At 39.1% G+C, this 19281-nt stretch overlaps 2 protein-coding genes across 3 annotated transcripts in view; both read left to right on the top strand.

The window, feature by feature from the left end:
* Positions 1 to 17197, top strand: part of LOC148821698 (MAGUK p55 subfamily member 4-like) — a 31706-nt gene extending 14509 nt beyond the window's left edge. The window contains exons 7-21 of one of the 2 annotated variants that reach the window (XM_088930734.1): positions 610 to 695; positions 1929 to 2000; positions 3513 to 3709; positions 4646 to 4704; positions 6171 to 6188; positions 6958 to 6999; positions 8430 to 8450; positions 9882 to 9896; positions 11458 to 11499; positions 12162 to 12335; positions 13430 to 13510; positions 15023 to 15116; positions 15225 to 15333; positions 16020 to 16154; positions 16895 to 17197. In XM_088930734.1, coding sequence (XP_088786860.1) covers positions 610 to 695; positions 1929 to 2000; positions 3513 to 3709; positions 4646 to 4704; positions 6171 to 6188; positions 6958 to 6999; positions 8430 to 8450; positions 9882 to 9896; positions 11458 to 11499; positions 12162 to 12335; positions 13430 to 13510; positions 15023 to 15116; positions 15225 to 15333; positions 16020 to 16154; positions 16895 to 17086 — 1337 coding nt within the window. In that variant the 3' untranslated portion in view covers positions 17087 to 17197. Of the gene's footprint in view, positions 1 to 609; positions 705 to 1928; positions 2001 to 3512; positions 3710 to 4645; positions 4705 to 6170; positions 6189 to 6957; positions 7000 to 8429; positions 8451 to 9881; positions 9897 to 11457; positions 11500 to 12161; positions 12336 to 13429; positions 13511 to 15022; positions 15117 to 15224; positions 15334 to 16019; positions 16155 to 16894 lie in introns of both variants that reach the window. The other variant, XM_088930733.1, reaches the window with a different exon arrangement.
* Positions 17198 to 19031: 1834 nt separating this feature from the next.
* LOC148821697 (transmembrane protein 237A-like) overlaps positions 19032 to 19281 on the top strand; it is a 28149-nt gene continuing 27899 nt past the window's right edge. The window contains exon 1 of the mRNA XM_088930484.1: positions 19032 to 19179. Within this exon, the coding sequence (XP_088786610.1) occupies positions 19159 to 19179 (21 nt within the window). The 5' untranslated portion in view covers positions 19032 to 19158. The remainder of the gene's footprint in view (positions 19180 to 19281) is intronic.

The following is a 19281-nucleotide window of genomic DNA, read 5'->3' as shown; positions in this document are numbered from 1 at the left end:
AGTCAAAGCCTACATTAAATTTTGTACATTAATATCAATACCAAGCGATTTCCCTTGTTTGGATTGTTTTCTTGGTTGGTGTAGGCGTTATTGTCTGTGGTCTGGCTAAAAGTTGTAGTCTGTGTTATATCAGAAGCCAGCTGATTCCCAAGTCATGGTTCACAATTTTCTCAGTGTCATGGGAAGTTATAAATGGCTGACCAGGGCTCTCTCAGCTCCCAGACTGCAGAAGAAAACAAACAACATACTGTATAACAAAAAGGGGGAGTTCACAAGACATTAAAAATCATTCATAAAATTGCAACTGAGAGGAGGCCCAATTTATCTCATTATGCTAGTGATGAATTTTATCTTTAGATTTTCTATAGAAAATCTTTCTAGAACGTACTGTATTCAAACCATTTGGTTTCATACAGAGTTCAAGGTGACTTTACCTCTATCTCATTTTTAAGCGACTAAATATAAAATGTATGTTGTTTATATTTATTTTGAAATATTTATTAAGAAACCTGGTTTTGCCAGAGAGGTTATTGCAGGTTCTTCTACTGTTATTGTTTAGTCTTCCCAAAGGCTATTTCAGTGTGGAGATTATTTGCTCTCTGGTTGTAGGACTGCTGTACGCGGGAGACAAGTTAGTAGAAGTTAATGGGCATTCAGTGGAAGGTCTGGAGCCAGAACAGATCATTCAGATCCTGGTAAGTATCGTCTTTAAAAGAAAAGGTGTTTGTTGTGTGAGTTTACAATTATCCCCTACAATCTCTGTTGATCAGTGTTTCTGATTATAGGCTGAAACACTGAGCAACATTTAGAGGTGATCTGCAGCAGTTGTGCTCATCTCCTCTTCCCATTAGAGAAGATTATGTTTATCTAATGTGCAGTGTTACGTAAATAAAGATCTTAAAGAGATATTACTGTGATTCCTAATATTAGTCTTATTTAAAATCTTCTTCATACACCACAGCTGAAGTTCATCACTTTGCGGGAATGATAATGTGTCTGGTTGGTGGTAGCTTTGCAATTTCACATTTCATGCCTGAAGAAAAAGCTTGCAGTTAATTATATATTATCTGCTTCAACTAAGAAGGGCTACAGACCACATACTGTTAATTACTGTTAAAACTGGGTCAATGATGGATTTTTACAACCGGGTGCTCGTAATTGGCTGTCACTGAGGCAAGGATAGGATTTCTCAGCCAGAGCTGTCTCAGTTCTCATACCAGTGAGCACTTCTACCCAGCAGAGCAGCTTCTCTTATCAGGTGATATAGAGCCTCCAATATGTCAGAGATTAATAGGTTTGCAAGTGAACATGCTACATTCTTCTGAGCAGGTACAGGAATTGTTGCTGGAGATGTTTTATCTAATGAGTGCAGATTTAAATCCATCCATCCATCTTCTAAGTACCTTATCCAACACAGAGTCAGGGGGGAGCTGGAGTGTAACCCAGCAAGCAAGAGGGCCAAGGCAGGATATACCATGGATGGGACACCAGTCCAGCAGGGCAGATACACAGACACGAACACACTCACACCAGGACTGATTTTTCCGGAATTGAATTAACCTGCACAGTTTCTGGACTGTGGGAGGAAACCGGAGCACCTGGAGAATAACCATATGAACAAAGGGAGAATATACAAGCTCCACACTGATGGCACCCCACCCACAGCGTTGTGAGGAAGCAATACTATTCACCGCGTCACTGTGCCACCCTCAAATTTAAATAATTTTCTATATTTACTGTATAATCTACGGCAAAAATCTTTGAATTCACATTTAATTTAAAAACACCTTTAATTATTTTAGTTCAAGTAGACCAAGAAAACACATGAAGAAGGCTCAACAGCCAAACGTGTCTCTTTTTTTGTCCCTTTTGCCAGGGAATACATTTCTACCTGTTCTTTTCTTATTTTATCCCTATAATACGCTCAGGCCCAGTCCCATGGCACCATTGTGTTCAAGCTGGTCCCCATCTCAGAAAGACCAGTCAACAGCCAGACCATGGTGAGTATTGAAGGTCGGTGGGTCTCACACTGAGGCCCACTGAAGAGGCTTGGGGAAATTTCGCCCTAGGTACTGTTGGTCATGTAAATCAAGTCAGATCGGCTCTCATCAGTGGAAATGCTGTATCCAAAAGAGCAGGGAAGACACTGAAAGCGAGTTATCCAAATAAGACAAAAAATGGCAAGCTGCTTGTGTCTCTGGCAGCCTCCAAAATAGGTCTATGCTCCCAAACACCTGATTCTATGCTCCCAGCACAGGGTTCCTCCATTTCACACCCTAGGGCTATGACCCAGCGGGAGTTTAGCCCCTTTTCTCCCACCTAAAGACTACATTCATGATACCTCATCCAACTCTTGCCCCTCTCCAGTACTTCTACAAGGGTACCTAGTCTCTCTACCTGCCCAACCCTCAGGTCTGCAAGTCCATGACAATGTCACCTACAGCATCACACTATCCCCCTATAGCACATTTACAAACAAGAATACACCAATACACTATCTAACTCATTTGTTAGTAGCTACCTGATTAGAGGATCTCACTAACTCTGTGGACTCTTCAAACATACATGTATGGAAATACCCTGTGTGACATGGCTGTGTAGGTTTTTTCTTACTCCCACAGCCCTTTGCCTAAGGAAAAACCTCCTGTTTTCATGCTTAATTGCACTTCTACAGTATGTAGTTTCCACTTGCATCTTCTGGTTCACGTTTCGAAACAAATATTCCCAATAAACAGAAATTACTGTGTAGTATACGTGGATTTAAGATCACAGACAAATTATTCCAGTCTCTGCTTTATATCTTCAGTGTTTCTTGTACATTTTACAGTTTTACTGCAAATGATAGTAGCAGGATAGGTCATCTATTAAATGCCAGCTGTGACTCTTGGTCCAATCTGGGCTCTTTGCTCACAGAGGCTATACAGTAATTCAGAGAGGGATCAGTTAGATCGACCCTCAGGTTCAGGCAGCTAATCACAGTACACTAAAGCAAGACTGGCCACACTAGGCACCCAGGACTCACAGGAAATGTAGCCATTTGACAGATTGTTTTAGCATTTGTTGATGTACTATTGATATAATTCTGGAGCTCAAATTCAATAGGCTACAGTTTTCTTGGGCTCTTTGTGAGTCAATATTCTGGACATTAAGATAAGATCATTTTATTGGCCATATACAATTTCTTGTATTAGGAATTTGTCTTTTCCATGAGACACACAGACAGGGAGAGAAGCTTAGGGTCAGAGCACAGGGTCAGCCATTTATACGGTGCCCCTGGAGCAGTTGGGGTTAAGGGCCTTGCTCAGGGGCCCAACGGAGTAGGATTCCTCTGCCAGCTACAGGATACGAACTGGCAACCTTCCAGCCACAGGCGCAGATCCTTAGCCCCAGAACAACCGCATCGCCCAAGAGGACAGTAAGGAGGGCATCCTACTACTGAAGCACTGGAGTTGAGTAGTCTTGCAAATTCAGTCAGTCCCTCACTGATTAATTTCTTTGCCTCTCCCTTGCAGATGTATATGAGAGCCATGACTGATTACAGCCCCCAGCAGGACCCCGCTATACCCTGTGCCGATGCTGGAATGGCCTTCCGAAAAGGAGATATCCTGGAAATTGTGGACCAGACTGACTTCCTCTGGTGGCAAGCTAGGAAGCTTCCCAATACATCCTGCTGTGCAGGCCTAATTCCTTCTGCCAATCTCCTGAAAAGGTACTAATCAGACCCTTGAAAACTGGCCTCTGCTGAAAATGATACCTAACAGATGTAACAACGATCTTGTTGCGGAAAACTACCTTCGTGGCAGAAGAATTTTTAAAACCTGGGAGATAACCAGTTTGGAAGGCAATCCAGGAGAAATATCCCAAATGAAGCTACGTGTTTACCTCATAATCCTGAGTTACTTTACAGGACAAGAAAAATGAAAGTGAGTTAATGTGTCTGGCAAGGATCAAAACTTTATTTAATGGATATGATTGCTTAAGAATAGGTGGGTGCTGTCACTTTAGCTTCAGATTTTAAAATGGATGTGCATGTGAGGTGGCAAAACTATTTGATGTTTGTACGTTTTGAGAGCTTTTGTTCACAACAAATGAATTAGTGTCATGAGTTAGGATGCCATCTTGGATAAAGAAAAACTCTATATGCACACAGTAGGCTGTGTTTTCTGTCAGGATTATTCCTGGCAAGTTGTATTTTAAAAATATTGCTGCCATGTGACAATCAAATTATAAGCATGGGTAATTTGCATTTTATCTTAAGGGTACGCTCTGTAGACATTTAAAAATCTGTTCTGTGTTAACATCTGGGGTAAAGGGATCTGGAGTCAGGGCTATTATCATGAGTGACACAAGCCATCTCAAAAATCCTCATCAGATCTGTGGATGAAATCTAACATATCTAACATCTAACATAATGACCTAGAGTTCTTTTCCCTGATTAAAATCCCCACTCAAAGGGCTTCCAGTGATATCAGATGCGAGTTACATTTCTCAATTTTTTCTGAAGATTGAAGGCCTCGGTAGGGCCTGTACAGTAGGTTTTAATTTCTTATTATTTCGTGAAGTCCCTTGTCCTTTATCTTGCCCAGTTTTGTTTGGCACATTTGCAGACAGCTAAAGTCCTCCACATTTTTTATTCTTTTCCAAGGAAACAACGAGAGTTCTGGTGGTCTCAGCCTCTACAGCCTCACACGTGTGTCAAAATCTGTACGTACAATGATAAAGCTTTCTCTTTCTGTGACTTTTTTCTTTAGTAATCTTTTCACTGGTGATTGCCGTTATGGCACTGATTTGAGTTCTACGGTCCATTTTAGTGGTGCGCTCAACAGTTTGGAGTCATCTAATAGTTGCTTTTGAGGCTACCATGCCGACTGGTTGTGGTACCGGCTACAGCTGCTGATGTGCAGAGATCACTCTTCAGTTTCCTGTTGTCTATTTGATTATTACTGTACATATAGTTTGTAGCACTGTTAGTATAATCGATGTAAGACCTAAGAGACCCTCAGCACTCTTGTTATAATATACTGTAGCTGCCAACAACATTCGCAGAATGGCATTGGTGTCCTTGTTAGATCTGTCATAACTCTGGCTCTTTTATGCCTGCAAACATCACCTTTACCCACGGAAATATAAACACACAGTTATTATCCTTTCCAACAGTGAAGTCATGAGGAGTGCTTATTGTGAACATTTTTGTTGAACGTTTTGTACACAACTCTCGATACATGACAGTGAATGACTAATCAGGGGTTAAAATAGAGGTTGCATTTGCTACATTTTTCAGTGTACTATTGGCATTTGAAAATGCAATGCAGGGGTTATGAAAGTAACCCCTAAACATGGTACTCAAAATGTCATTTGCTGCCGTTCACCTATTAGGGGTTATTTTAAATGAAAGTTTGATGGCGGAGATACACCCCTTGACCTTCTAAATAAGAAATGTTAAATACAGGGAACAAGCACTCCTTTCCCAGTTTGCCATGGCTTTGCTGCTCAGAAGCTCCTTGGTTTAATCTCCTTACTGTGTACATTTTGGGGCGCTGTACAGTACCTTATCTGCATGTTCAGGTTGTCTTTAGCTAAGCATGCCAATGTAAAATCTGCATCTTATTTTTAAAGTTGAAGTTCCTGAAATTAGTTGTGTTATGACCATTGTTTCCTCATGAACTTGGTTCTTTTCCCACCCAGCACTCAGTACATACTGTAGAGAGCGCGTTGAGCTCTATGGTTGCGAGTCCAAGTCTGTGACCGACTGGGTTTCCCCAGGTGGAGGGTAGGGTAAGATGAGCTGGCCAAGGCTATCGGCTAAACTGCTGCCACCTCTCCTCCAATTGGAATTTTCACCTCCGCTATTGGTTCAAAAGTGGACAGGTGGGAGGAGTCTGCCTTCACTTCCTGGAGTTCTTTTCCAAGACTTGAAAAACAAGCAACAGGCTATTCCAAAGCATCAGAATGTACAGTAACAGAAAGAATTGGCAAACCTAAAGTAACTAAGACAAAAAAAGTTCTGTTACCAGCTGGCATCAGGAACTGATTGTGCATTCTCCAGTACAGCTATGCTGTAAGTCATAAAGAACCCCAGTGTAAATTATCTCTGACTTCAATATTCAGAGATGCTGTTTTCTGCATACATTGAAGTTATTGTTTCCTTTTTTCCTGCTTATTCTCTGAAGTGAATACTGTGGAAGAAGGTACGTGTTTATAGTGCAGCTTGTTCTAAGACTGTGGAGATGTACAGTATGTTGACTGTAGCCATAGTAGTTGATAGACTAACAACAATTTTTTAAACAGCAGCTCACACGGCTCCAAAAACCGTAACTTGTGCCGCACATGCTGTTGCACGTGTTTTAGAAAGTCCGTTTTCAGCTCCTGAGTTAACTCTCAAGTTTAAAGTCCACTTCATTCATTTCTATATATTGGATCTGGTGCACAGTTACTGTACGTCCCTGGTGATGCTGTCTGTGTGAGAAACACCCTTCTCCAAATATTATTGCCATCAAAGTGATTCTAAATGGTGTTTCTCTAGTAGCTGTAGTGTAACTTCAGACAGCAGCCTCAGGCTGGCTGATGGGGGTTACAACATATGAAATGACAGTATAAACTTAAAATCGTAAGAAGTTACGAACTTCATACAGTTTATAAAAAGTAGTAGGATTATGATGAATAATGATATATAATATAATGTAATGTATAATGATATACTTGGCGTTCCTGCTTGCTCTTTAAGCTGAATTTATCGCTAAAGAAATGCTCATTTAATGCACAAATTGTATATACCTTTGCAAAAAGCTTTTGCAGAAACCTTTAGGAAGTTATCAATTTTCATATTTCTGAACCAATTCCTGGATTGGAAAAGAGCCATTGGACCCCATTTCCCTTGCTTTCTGTGTGGCAGAAACTCTTTAAAAACAATCTTCTTTTGCCGACTCCGAACAGATGATTGTATTTTGTGTTTTACAGAGGAGGACATGATGGCAATTGATGAAAAATGTGTCGAAACAGGTAATGGCAGGCGCTCCAGGCTCTCTGGCCAGTGTTGATTCTAATGCCTTCCATCATTCAGTGCAAGTACTAATACTAATACAGTACTATGGCCAGCACCCATATCACCCTGCAACTCACAGCTGGCAACCCACTGGAGCTCAGCAGGTGTGAGCCTGGTCAGTACCTGGATGGGAGACCTCCTGGGAAAAACTAAGGTTGCTGCTGGAAGAGGTGTTAGTGGGCCTAGTAAGGGGCGCTCACCTTGTGGTCTGTGCGAGTCCTAATGCCCCAGTATAGTGACGGGGACACTATATTGTAAAAAGGCGCCGTCCTTTGGATGAGAGGTCCTGACTCTCTGTGGTCATTAAACATCCCAGGGTGTTTCTTGAAAAAAGTAGGGGTGTTACCCCAGCCTTCTGGCTAAATTTCCTATTGGCCTTTACCAATCATGGCCTCCTAATAATCTCCATCTATGAATTGGCTTCATCACTCTAATAAAATAATACTATTCTGTGTAATAATAGCTAGAACTATTATTATTATTATTATTATGATTATTATTATTATTACTACTACTACTACTTCTACTAAGCACTCAACCGGTAAAAGTCTCTGCTCAGACTGCACTACACTACAAAGCACTATACTCCAAAGCTAGCTTTCAGTAGCAAACTGCAACCAGGATTCCCTTTGCTGCTTTACATGCACAACTGGGCAGCTACACACAGAACTTGATGAGCTGGGAAGTTCCCAGAGTTTGCAAAGTTTGCCACTCAGCAGCTCCCCCTTGTGGCTCATTAGGCACCCAGGAGCTTGCATCTTTATCAAACATTTATCACAGCTGATCTTCCTCAGCTTGCCTTGCTATGAGGGGAAGTAAGCATATTGCGACTCGTCTTTTATTCATGGGAATATGCATTTTTATTATACCGACACAAATCGCAATTTGAAATAAGAGAAAATAACATATCTATAAATGCTCATTGGACTTGATTATGAATGATGTGAATCAGTGTACAGTAAGCAGTGACTTATTTTAGCATCACGCTGCTCAATATAGATGGGGCAGTGTTTTGTGTTCTAAGAAGAAAATGATCACTACACACTTCAACAAACTGCATTTTCAGATTGGTGAAAGTTCCAGTTAGATGACGCACCAAAAATTTATTTTTAGCTTCTTTGGTAAATGAACATATTTGTGTACTGAATTTGGGTCATGAACATAGTTTTATAAATAACACACTAAGTTGAGCACTACAGTTGCAGTTGCTGGGGTGATCATGTTTTGTACAGTAAGAACTCTAACAAAGAAAAGCTTACACTATTTCTCAATTTTTTTTTCTTGTAACTGAATTCTGAGCAGATCATTTTTAACTTATTTCAGGAGTAAAAGACTTGGAGGCATATAAAAGTCTATTCTTTACCCATAAATGATTCTCTTTCCACAGATGAAGAAGCTTTTGAATCTGGTAGGTAAGTCTTTATTTTTATTTGTTAGGTGGAATGTTTGTTATGTGGAACATAGATCGCTTTGTTTCAATTTGTTCTCTGTTTGGCCCCAAACTAAATTTCCCCTCTTTGCATCTGTTTGTTAGAGCCATTTCACATTTGACATATTTAACAACTGGAGAAGCTGTCATTCACTGATGTGAATCATCAGACATCCAGAAAATCCACGAGTCACTCCTGAGCAGCACACTGTGGGAACCCTATCTTACTATCAGCATTCATATTCTTGGTTGACTTTGTCAGATCTCACAAAATGGCTTTTGTTGACCAGTAGGTGGCACTTTTCCATCTGGAACACAATTTCCAAATCAGGACCCCAGTACTGTACAGTATATTAACCAGGGACTCCTATGTACCATAAGAGGTGTATTCCACCCATTAAGACATTCAGACAATATCATGACTACTTGCTAATGAAACATCTCGTGACACTGTTTGTAAGGGCTGGGTGTAATCCAAGTGAGCTAGCTAATTTCCTCTCTGGGCTTACACAACCTACATGTGAGGTGCTTTGGGTTAAGAAATCACTATATAAATTACCTTCATTATTAATTCTTAAAAAAAATTAAACTCAAGCTTACCCAATCCTATCTGTGGGCTGTCAATTATGCACTGCCACTAGGAAAACCCCCACTCATGGTCACCTAATGGCCTAGCCCAGCTGTTAATAGCGGCTTTATGATGTACTGTATACTACGAGTGGTTCTGTTAGGTGTTTTCGATGCTTATAACCATATGAGCAAATGAGTGATAATTAATTGGGGGTAAAATCATTCAAATGATGAATACCCTGTGTTTGTCATAAACTTTTTATGCTCTAATATTCATAAAGATGGCCACTTAGTCTACCACCACACTAGGTTTATGGATCCAGGAAACTAAACACCAGACTTGCTGCTTCTGTTCTGGCATCCCGCTGACAAAAATTGCACTTACTGAACTTATTTATCACATTTGCAGAGGTCATATCACATACAGCTGCTTTAGTTTTGTGTGTTAAGGGAGATTACAAACTTCACAGGGCAGAAAGTACTAAGAAAGCATCATATTGTAGAACAAAATGATATGTTAATTAATGCACAATTTGAAAAATTCAGCTTTATCCCCTATGAACTATTGACACCAAAAATACAGTACTTCCTGACACACTGAGGCAAAGTTTTTTAGTATTAATATATCAAAACATAATTAAACATGAAATAAAATGGCATTTTAAAATGTTAAAAAAACAAATTTGCACAAGACAAAAGCTTGAGGTATTGTATTTACAGAACAATGTAGAGAAGTCAGTCTAGTACAGCATCCCAATATACAGCAGCAAAAATAAGTAATCTTAAAAAGATTAACAGTGCATTTTTTTCTTAAATTTAAATTCTGCATTTGCTTTCAAGAGGAGCTGAGAGAAGGTGAATATTTCTTCTTTTTTTTTACTTTTCCTTGCACTAAATCTGTATGCATGGCTCTGAGAGGTTATGCGCATTTCAACCTCTGTGTCCAGGATGAAAAACATGATCATTGGGAAAATGCACTACTGTAATGAACATTGTGCAGTAATGAACTGGGGTATCTTTTGCTTGGTTCCATGGAACCTCAGGCTTTTGAGACCCAGTTCCTGTCCACTTTTCAAAAAGCATTACCACACAAAAGGCTGGCAGAACATTTGAGTCACAGATCCACTCATGAGAAATACTTGAACTGATTGGGGTTATCCAATCTTGTATGGCTGAAATATGAAGTGTGTGGGAGACATATTCTCTGAAACACCGGATTTCTGAGCAGTGGTTTCACCCAGCTTCTGAATGAGACCAAGGATTCTTAAATGTAAAGAACACTGCAAATGTGAATAAAGAGTGCTTTTTTAAATAAAAAATCATGTTTGCTTGCTAAATTGACCTTTAATAAGTACACCATTACTTTTTCCTATGAGTTGTCTCTATAACTTGAATATGAAATACTGTATGTCACTTAATGTGGTAAATGAGGAACCAGGGCTTTAAAAGCTCTAATTTATTGGACTAGGTTTTAAGTAACCCAGTTTTGACTTTGATTCTTGAACACGGTTTTGGTGATGCTGATAAGGTCTCAAAACTTGTGTCAGAATTGAAAAGGCCTAACTCATTTTCCTCTTTTTGCTATCAGTACTTTACTGCATACAATACTATCCAAGACCTAAAAATAAACTGTTACCCTTTTTTCCTTTCTCCAGGTTGTGATGTTTTCATTTTTGTTTGAGAGATTAGATTCTTTTTTTTTTGGCTAAGTACAGCCCAAAATTTTGTGCTGATTGACACAAAATTGACAAAACTGGGTTCAGAGTTTGTTGTTTTCAAATATGGGGATTTGTTTATTTAAATTGCTAACCAACTATTAAAAAGTGGAGGAATTTCATTCCTAGAATGAATACTGTATATGTATAAAACTCGACAGTGCTGTACTGTAGCTATCCACAGATCCATTTAAAAGCTTCATTGTGGTCATCTACCTCCATGAGCCTGAAGGGCCCCCAATCTTTTCTTCAGTATCTTTACTTAATGGACCATTAGACATTAATCCTGACTAATTCAGTCAATACTAAGTTCAATTAAGAAACTGAGAGTTAGTTCACAATCAGAAGACCCTGTTACTTTGCAAGACCCAAGTCATTGATCTCAAGACTATGGTCTGGTACCAGTTTTGGAGACAACTATACTTTACCCTCACAGTGCATTGCAGATTGGTCTTTCCTGGATCTCCTAAAGCCGTAGTTTTTAACCCATTGGGTTAAATTCATGAGCAGTGTTTCACTAAAGCTTGGTAGCTTAATAGGTACCTAACTAATTTGCCACCTGTTACGTGTTGTCCATTTGTGGGTTTTTTGGTTGTTGTGCTTATGGCAATACTGACAGCTTGTTCATAGTTCAAGTTATATACTGTCACTACAAGTTCTATAACAATGACTCCTTCTATCTTCTCTTACATCTCTTCCAGAAGAAGATGGGTTCAGTGCTCTAAATCAAGGCTTGTATTTAGGTATGCTGAAGTTAATTTAAAAATGAAGAAACTGGAAGATCCATTTTATCAGCAGCTGCCAAAGCAAAATAAGCTGGAGATGACTAAAATATTTCTATTGGCTACTGGCATCCTGGATTCATAGTGGATACTTTGGCTTCCATGATGAATTTACCATGCCAGATGCAAAGTCATGAAGACAATAAAACATAGGTTGAGGAAATAGAAAATATTTACAGTTTATCCATCACTGTTCAGTCTGCCTCAGTCTTGGTGTCCAGTTTGAGACATTTCAAGAGTGCAGTCCAGTTTAAGAACAAGACTGAACACCAGAGCCGTGTTAAGGCGATGGCTCAGTGTTTTTGGCAGGTGCTCCTGTTTCCTCACACAGTCCAAAGGCATGCTGGTAGGTAAATTGGCTTCTGGGAAAATTGGCCATGGTGTGAGTGTCTGTGTTTGCTCTATGATAGACTGGCATCCTGTCCATAGCCTTGATCCTTGTTCCTTACCATTGTTGACCAGGATAGATGTTACCCAAAACCCTGAATTAGATAAAGCACTTAGAAAACAGAATGAATGGATGGAAGGCTTTCCATGGGTCTTGCTTCTCTGTTAAACCTATGATCATGCGTGCATTTTGTTTGACCGGCCTCTCTGTCTTCGGCCTTGTTTGTGGTCTTCAGCTGGGTTCCGCAGAAGCTTGCGCCTGTGCAGGAGAAAATCGCGCAGCAGCCACCAGCAATCCTGCTACGCTCGCTGTCCAAGCAGCTGCTACAGTGCCCTGGCCTCACCCTACGAGGAGGTGGTGAGATACCAGCGCCACCCTGAGGACAGACACCGCCTCATTGTCCTCATTGGTGAGCTACTCCGTACACCACTAGTGCACACCCCTGGTAATAAAAGTGTAAAACCTCTGAAAGGCCTTAGATAAGTGTACTTATGTACTGTATAATCCAATTCTGTAAACCTGAATTTCATAAAATAAGCAGCCACGCACATTGGTGTCCATGCTACTGTATATTGCTGGTTCATTTTTTCACTAACATAACTTCACACTACATGGGTGTATATTAGGTGTCAGGAGCAATATAACTCAAGACAAATGGCAGCTTCAGGAGGGTCAGCTCCTTTGCAGTCACAGATGCCAGTGCCATGTGTTTCTCTAGATAAATACACTGCCTACAAGCCTGCTGATGATGAATTTCCCTTTTCAATCAAACTGTAGAATGGATGTCTTGTAAGCTGGAGGTTGTAAGATCAAGCTCCAGCTTGTACACGACATAGTCTCGAATCTCAGAAATGCTTCAGGCCCTCCTGGATTTTATTCCGACCAAGTCCTTAATTATCTAACCTAAAACCTAACACAGAACCTTAATGCGTATGAGGAACTCCGATCAGCAGAAAACACACGATCACTACCAGTGAACAGAGATCATCAATCACAGTTACGTATTCTTAAAAGTCAAAGGTAGAGCTGATCACACACCAAGGAATCAAGAAGTTCAGTAAGTACATTTTAGAGATTCATTCTCAAAACTCTGGACTTGAGCAATAACATTGCATTAACATGGCCTTGAACATTGTGCAGCACCCAGACAGACACTTATTCATGAGGACTTGAATACCATATGTTCAGTATGTTTTGATCTGTTGAAGGAACACTGCACATCTGTGCTCTTACTGGGAGCTGCAGGGCTCCATATTAACTTAATTAGGCCAATTTAAACTTTTCCCCAGGGCTTAAAACTGGAGAAAGAAGGATTTCTGCACAAATATGTAGTGCAGGTGCTCTCCTGGTGTTCCACAACTCTAGCAAGCTTCGTGTTTTCAGAACACCTCTTATGCTAATGTTCAGTGTTTCCTGTGCCAAAATGAGTTCTCCCTAATACTCTGCTTGTGTTCCCCGATAAAGTAAGACATATATCCGGATCTTTGTGCTTTATTTTCTCAGGTCCCTCTGGAGTCGGGGTGAATGAGCTGAGGAGGCGTCTGATTGAAATTAACCCCAAGATCTTTCAGGGGGCAGTTCCACGTATGTGCTCTGTTGACATGTGGTTTGGGCATTCTTCAACATTAATGATGTTTCTTTATTAGCCCTATACAATTTCTTGCATTAGGAATTCGTCTTTTCACATACCCCAGCTTTTTCTCCATGGAGACACAGACAGGGAGAGAAGCCTGGGGTCAGAGCGCAGGGTCTGCCATTGTACGGCGCCCCTAGAGCAGTTAGGGTTAAGGGCCTTGCTCAGGGGCCCAACGGAGTAGGATTCCTCTGCCATCCGCGGGATTTGAGCCGGCAACCTTCCAGTCACAGGTGCAGATCCTTAGCCACAGAGCCACCACTCCGCCCTTAAGGAACATTAAGGAACATTGCTGGTGATCTAGGGGTCTAGGGGTTTGCAATGCTAAGCCCAATCTGAAAAGCTTTAACTGACATTTAGATTGCTCTCAATCCTTAACACCTTTGTGCTTTGTTGGAAAGATTGCTCCAAACCCTGCTTTAATTCAATGTGCAATAATTGCGAATTTGAATCATTTTCAGAAATTGGGAAAAATAGTGTTTATCTCAGTGTTTGCCCCAAGCACAACATTTAGCCCAACATCAACTATTGAGTTTTATCCTCCCTAAACAATAAAGCTCCATGTAACAAATATATCACTTAACAATTAACAAGAAAGACTTACTTGCCACATTCAAACGTTTCCTCATTTGTTAAAAGAGAAAAGTTTAAGGTCTTATCAGAAAAAAGGTTAGACTTTTATATATTTCCAAGGTCTTGACTCCTGAAATAAGTTTGAGACGATCTGCACAGAATTTAAGTACAAGAGAAAATAAAGTAAGCTGTTTTGTTTGTCAAAGTGCTTACTGTGCAAAAGCCCATCACCACAGCAACTGCAGCTGTTTAAAACAGTTGATCTGTTATTTATTCAGTTTTGTACCCAATATATTTTCATTTACCAAAAAAGCTAAAACCTAATATTTGGTGGCTCATCTGATTTGATTTGATGTGTCACCAGACTGAACATACAGTTTGTTAAAGTGTGTGGCAGTCATTTTCTTCTTAGAATACAAAACTGCCCAGTTAGTTTAATTCTGTATTGAGCAGCATATTGACTAAAGTGACATAAAGTCACTGCTCACTGTGAACCGATTTATATCAACCACATATTTTGGGTTGGCATTGATACTAACTTATAAGGAATCCAAAGCTTTTGTAGAAGTGTTCTTTTCCTTTATTTTTCAATTTGAGATTGGTGCCTATATAATAAAAATTAATATTATTGTGAAGAAATACAAGTGATTCTTATTGATTGCATTTGTAACATAACCTAGCAGCTTATCTTGGGAGAGTAACGCAGTTTGGTCATTTAAAGACTGCTCAGCAGGCAAGTATGAATCTGTTCAAGGATTATTAATGCCAAAAATTAATAGTAATGGCCTATCAGTAGTGTAACCTTTTTTATGTTGCGTTGGGCCAGAGCCTTTGTAGGTTTTGGTGTGTTTGATTATTGCTGTTGTCTAATGGGTAAATTTCTTAAACAGACACAACCCGACCCCCAAAGAGCTATGAGGAGAATGGGAGAGAGTATCACTTTGTAACCAAGGAGTTGTTTGAGAACATGATTTACAGTAACAGGTACAGAACTATTTGTTTCAGTAACACTTCAGTACAGGTACACAGTTTCTTGTGTAGTTTCAATAGTAATTGAAATACAGTAACTGTTTTGCTCTCTGTGTTTGAAAGGTTCCTTGAATATGGGGAATATAAGGGCCATTTATATGGCACAAGCATTGACTCTGTCAAGGAAGTTCTGGAGAATGGAAAAATCTGTATCATTGACCTAGAGCCACAAGTAAGAATGTCTTACTACTTCTTCAACATGTTGTGATGTGAACTTCATACACAATTTGACCTGATGTGACACTTAAATAAACAAATCAGTCGTTCAAGAGTAACCTTGCTGACTGGAATTGTATGGTGAGGGCCGCACAGAATGACATTGTGTTGGGAAAAAATTACAGAAAAAATTATGCTGGAATTCTGGAATGATTCTTTAAGGTATTCTGCAGCTCCTGCAGGCCTTGATTCATAGCAAAGAACTGGCAATTCTTTAAAGAGGTCGTTGGGGTGTACAGGAAGCTGTAAGGATTTTAAACTGTCATTTGCATGTGTTTTTTTGCAGGAATTTCCAGATGATTTTTCTGTGTATGGGTCATTCCTAAATATTTAGGAATAAAATGCCATGCTAATATACTGCAAGCCCCGTGTTTAACTAATTTTAACACCAGGATAAATTGCCTTCCAAACAGCACTATAAAAAAATTGAAACTGATATTAAAAGAAAACATCTGGCATTAAAAAAAATAAAGCCATTACCAAGGTGACTATTTGTGTGCAACTTATCTGGTCTCCTGTAAAATAGTCTGATTAAGCAGTTCCAATGACATCATGGCTTCTTTAAACAACTTTAAACTTTATCACAATATTTGTGAAAAGCTAAAAACAACAACCATTAATTGTAGTAAATCTGTTTTACAGGGCATTCAAGGTGTGAGGACACATGAACTCAAAGCATATATCATTTTTATTAAGCCATCCAGCATAATTCGCATGAAACAGACAAGGAAGAGTGCCCGTATCATCACAGATTATTACGTAAACCGGCCTTTTAAAGTAAGTTTTCATTTTCAAAATGTATTTTTCTTGTTCTTTGGGAAAATACTTGAAGGACAGATTTGTCAGCTTTTAGGAATCTTCTTTGTTCCTTTTCACTTGTTGAATGTGTTTCTGTACTAATCAGTATAGAATCAATTAATAAGCATATTTATAGTATTGCTGCATCAAAATACTGTATTTTTATTACAAACTATAGTATATTCTCCTGTAATGGTAGAAGTGCAGACTGAAGTTTGGAACAAATGTTTCTTTTGCTATATAGTACTGACATTTTGGTGACAATGTACAGTATACAGTGGAATACTCTATTCTGGTATTCAGAGCACCACACAGACTGCTTCCTTCGGAGTGATGCAGAGTGGCTCATCCAGAGAGGGGCTCTGTGAAGAGCAAAGCATAAGTGATATACAGGTTATACATGGCTCAAACGCAGAATGTATCATTAGTCAACAGTGACTGGGTTTCTCCAAGTGGTGGTGCACAATGTTTTCACAGCTTGGGTTGTAACAACAATCCCTGTGAGTTAGTGGACAAAGGTGAGCTTGTTGACTCCTCTAATCACTTCTCTGCTGTTTGTAATGCTTTGACAGTTGGGTTGCAGAGCTTTGTACTTGAGCAACAGAGAATTGAAATCCTAATGAACGGAGAGAAATGGGGCTTTATAATTCCATTGTTATTTTAGAATATGAAAAAGATGGTGCTGGCGGACGGTGCTAAAATGGTGCTCTGCTTCACAGGAGGAGGATTTCCAGGAAATGGAGGAAATGGCGAAGAAGGTGGAGGCCCAGTACTGCCAGTTTTTTGACCACGTGATAGTAAACGACAGCTTGCAGGACTCCTGTGTCCAGCTGTTAACCGCTGTGAGGCGGGCACAGGACGAGCCACAGTGGGTTCCGGCTGCGTGGCTCAGGCCTGCGGAGGAGTCCTGATAGCGGAGCGGGAAAAAGGGAGAGGGAAAGAAGAAAAAGAAGCGATAGACCACACCAAAACACAGGGGTAAACCTCACCCAAGCCCAGAGACTGGTCTGACTGAAACTGTGAGCTTAACACTTCACTAACAGTATCTAAAGCATAACCTCAGTGCTATAACGATGCAGTGTGCTCAAAGTTGTTTCAACGTTTTTATCAAGTTGAAGGACTTTTTAATGACACATATATAAAAATCTTAAATGTTGGCAGTATAACAGCAAGGTTACTGTTAGAGGTTTCCCTGCAATATGGAGAATTTAGGGGCCAAAATCCTTATTTTCCCTGTATTTACAGTGTCCTTGAGAACTCCAGGAATCCTTTATTTTCCCTGTGAAATAACTCCAGTAGGATATCACCTATAGAATTGTTGAAAGAGTTTTACTGTATATCAACCACAATTTTGTTTTGTTTTTCAATTATTTCATCTAGTTTATATTACAATATAGCCGGATTTAATGGTTTGTGGCAGTCTAGATTCCTACAGGAGGTCACCTTAGTGTGTGTTAATGGGAAATGCCTAACGTTAGAAAGGCACAGAGATTGTGAGATTTTACAATAGGATGTTTATACGATGTACCAAGAACAGCCCAATAGCTTGTGTTTTCATTATCCTTTCAAATGTAAATACTTATTGACCATGATATTTGATTTGAATTTCACTGTTCAATGACATATAAATCTGGCTTTCTACAACTTTCAATGCTGTCCTTTATGCTATAAGGTTATGTCGTAGTATCTGTGATGAAAATTTAATTTACTAATTTTGGAACACCTGCCTGTGTACTGAGGCAGTACAGATGGTTATAAGTTAACCTTCTCAGCACAGGCTTGTCATAATGACTGTTAGCTCTTTGCAATTTTTATGTACTGTATACCAAGATAGTTGTGCATTTTATTGTACACCTTTATATTTTCTTTAAATGTATGGTTTAATAATTTATTTCTAAATGTAAGAAGAGAGTTATGTTTTAAGTGGTTCTCAAATTGTTTAATCATCAGTTTTTCAATAGGTCTAAAAACAAATCAGGGGGATTTCATTGTGTCACAGACCGCCCCAACATACAGTATAAGCCAAATTACTAATTTGTGAATTAATTTGTATCTAACCTTAAAATTGTGATCTGAAATATAAACTCTTCTAGTTTATTCATCACCTCAATACGGAATTTATAAAACAATTTAGAAATTCTATTTATAGAATAAATGACTTTGACTTTGAATAATCTACATATATTTTAGTGTTTTCTTGTTTTACTGTATGTACCACCATTTTTATTTAAAAACACCAAAGTTAATTACAAAAACTGTGGTGCCACAGTGTGATTTACTGTAATTTGTATCTTAAAGTTGTCTGAGAATCCAAAATACAATGTTAGCAGTTTTTTAAAAAAAGATTTCTATTGTCTAAACATTTTTATTCGTTTCTATTTTAAGTAGGTTCTCCTGTTTTTGTGCAATATTGGTAACAAAAAGTGTTATATGAAATATTTTAATAATATTATTAAATGCTGAATTGATTGATATTTAAGCTGTACGTTTTGTGGTTGGACTGAACATTGTCTACTCTACTCCATTTAATGTCATTAATGCGGATTAACGTGTTGTAATTCAAACCGAAATCTTCATACAACTTTATCCCTCTCGCCATTTTTAGAATACAAATTCATTATTCATTATTAACAGACCCCCAAAATGAGAAATCTAGACATTTTCAGGAGGTATAAAGATTTCATGAAGTATCAAAGTCCTAACGTTGGGTGTTTGTCACTACAATCAGCGCTTCCCAGGTGCGTCCATCTATCCAAGAAGATACGGGATGATGGAAATTGCGCTTGTATTACAAGAAATAATGTAAAGCGCCGTGATTTAACCCGGAAGTAGACATGATTGACCTCCCACTGGCTCGTCGCTCTAGCAACAACGGTGTACAACAGCATGGAATTTGGTGTTCTGATTGGCAGTTTTGTTGTTATTCTTCTTTTTGTACAGTAGTTTTCTATCTTCAGAAGCTTGTTGTATTGACTTTTTAAAAATGGATCCCGAAATTCCACGGGTAAGTGGTTTGAAATAAAATCGATCGAATATGAATGTTGAAAAAGTTGTAGTTGGTGCTGCAAAAGTTAGACGAGAAGATACCTCACTTTTGTTGATTAAG

The sequence above is a fragment of the Atractosteus spatula genome, chromosome 13, assembly GCF_055471065.1.
Source record: "Atractosteus spatula isolate fAtrSpa1 chromosome 13, fAtrSpa1.hap1, whole genome shotgun sequence".
In the NCBI taxonomy this organism is placed as follows: domain Eukaryota; kingdom Metazoa; phylum Chordata; class Actinopteri; order Semionotiformes; family Lepisosteidae; genus Atractosteus; species Atractosteus spatula.
Note: the sequence above shows the minus strand (reverse complement) of the source record. Positions and strands in the feature narration are given on the sequence as shown.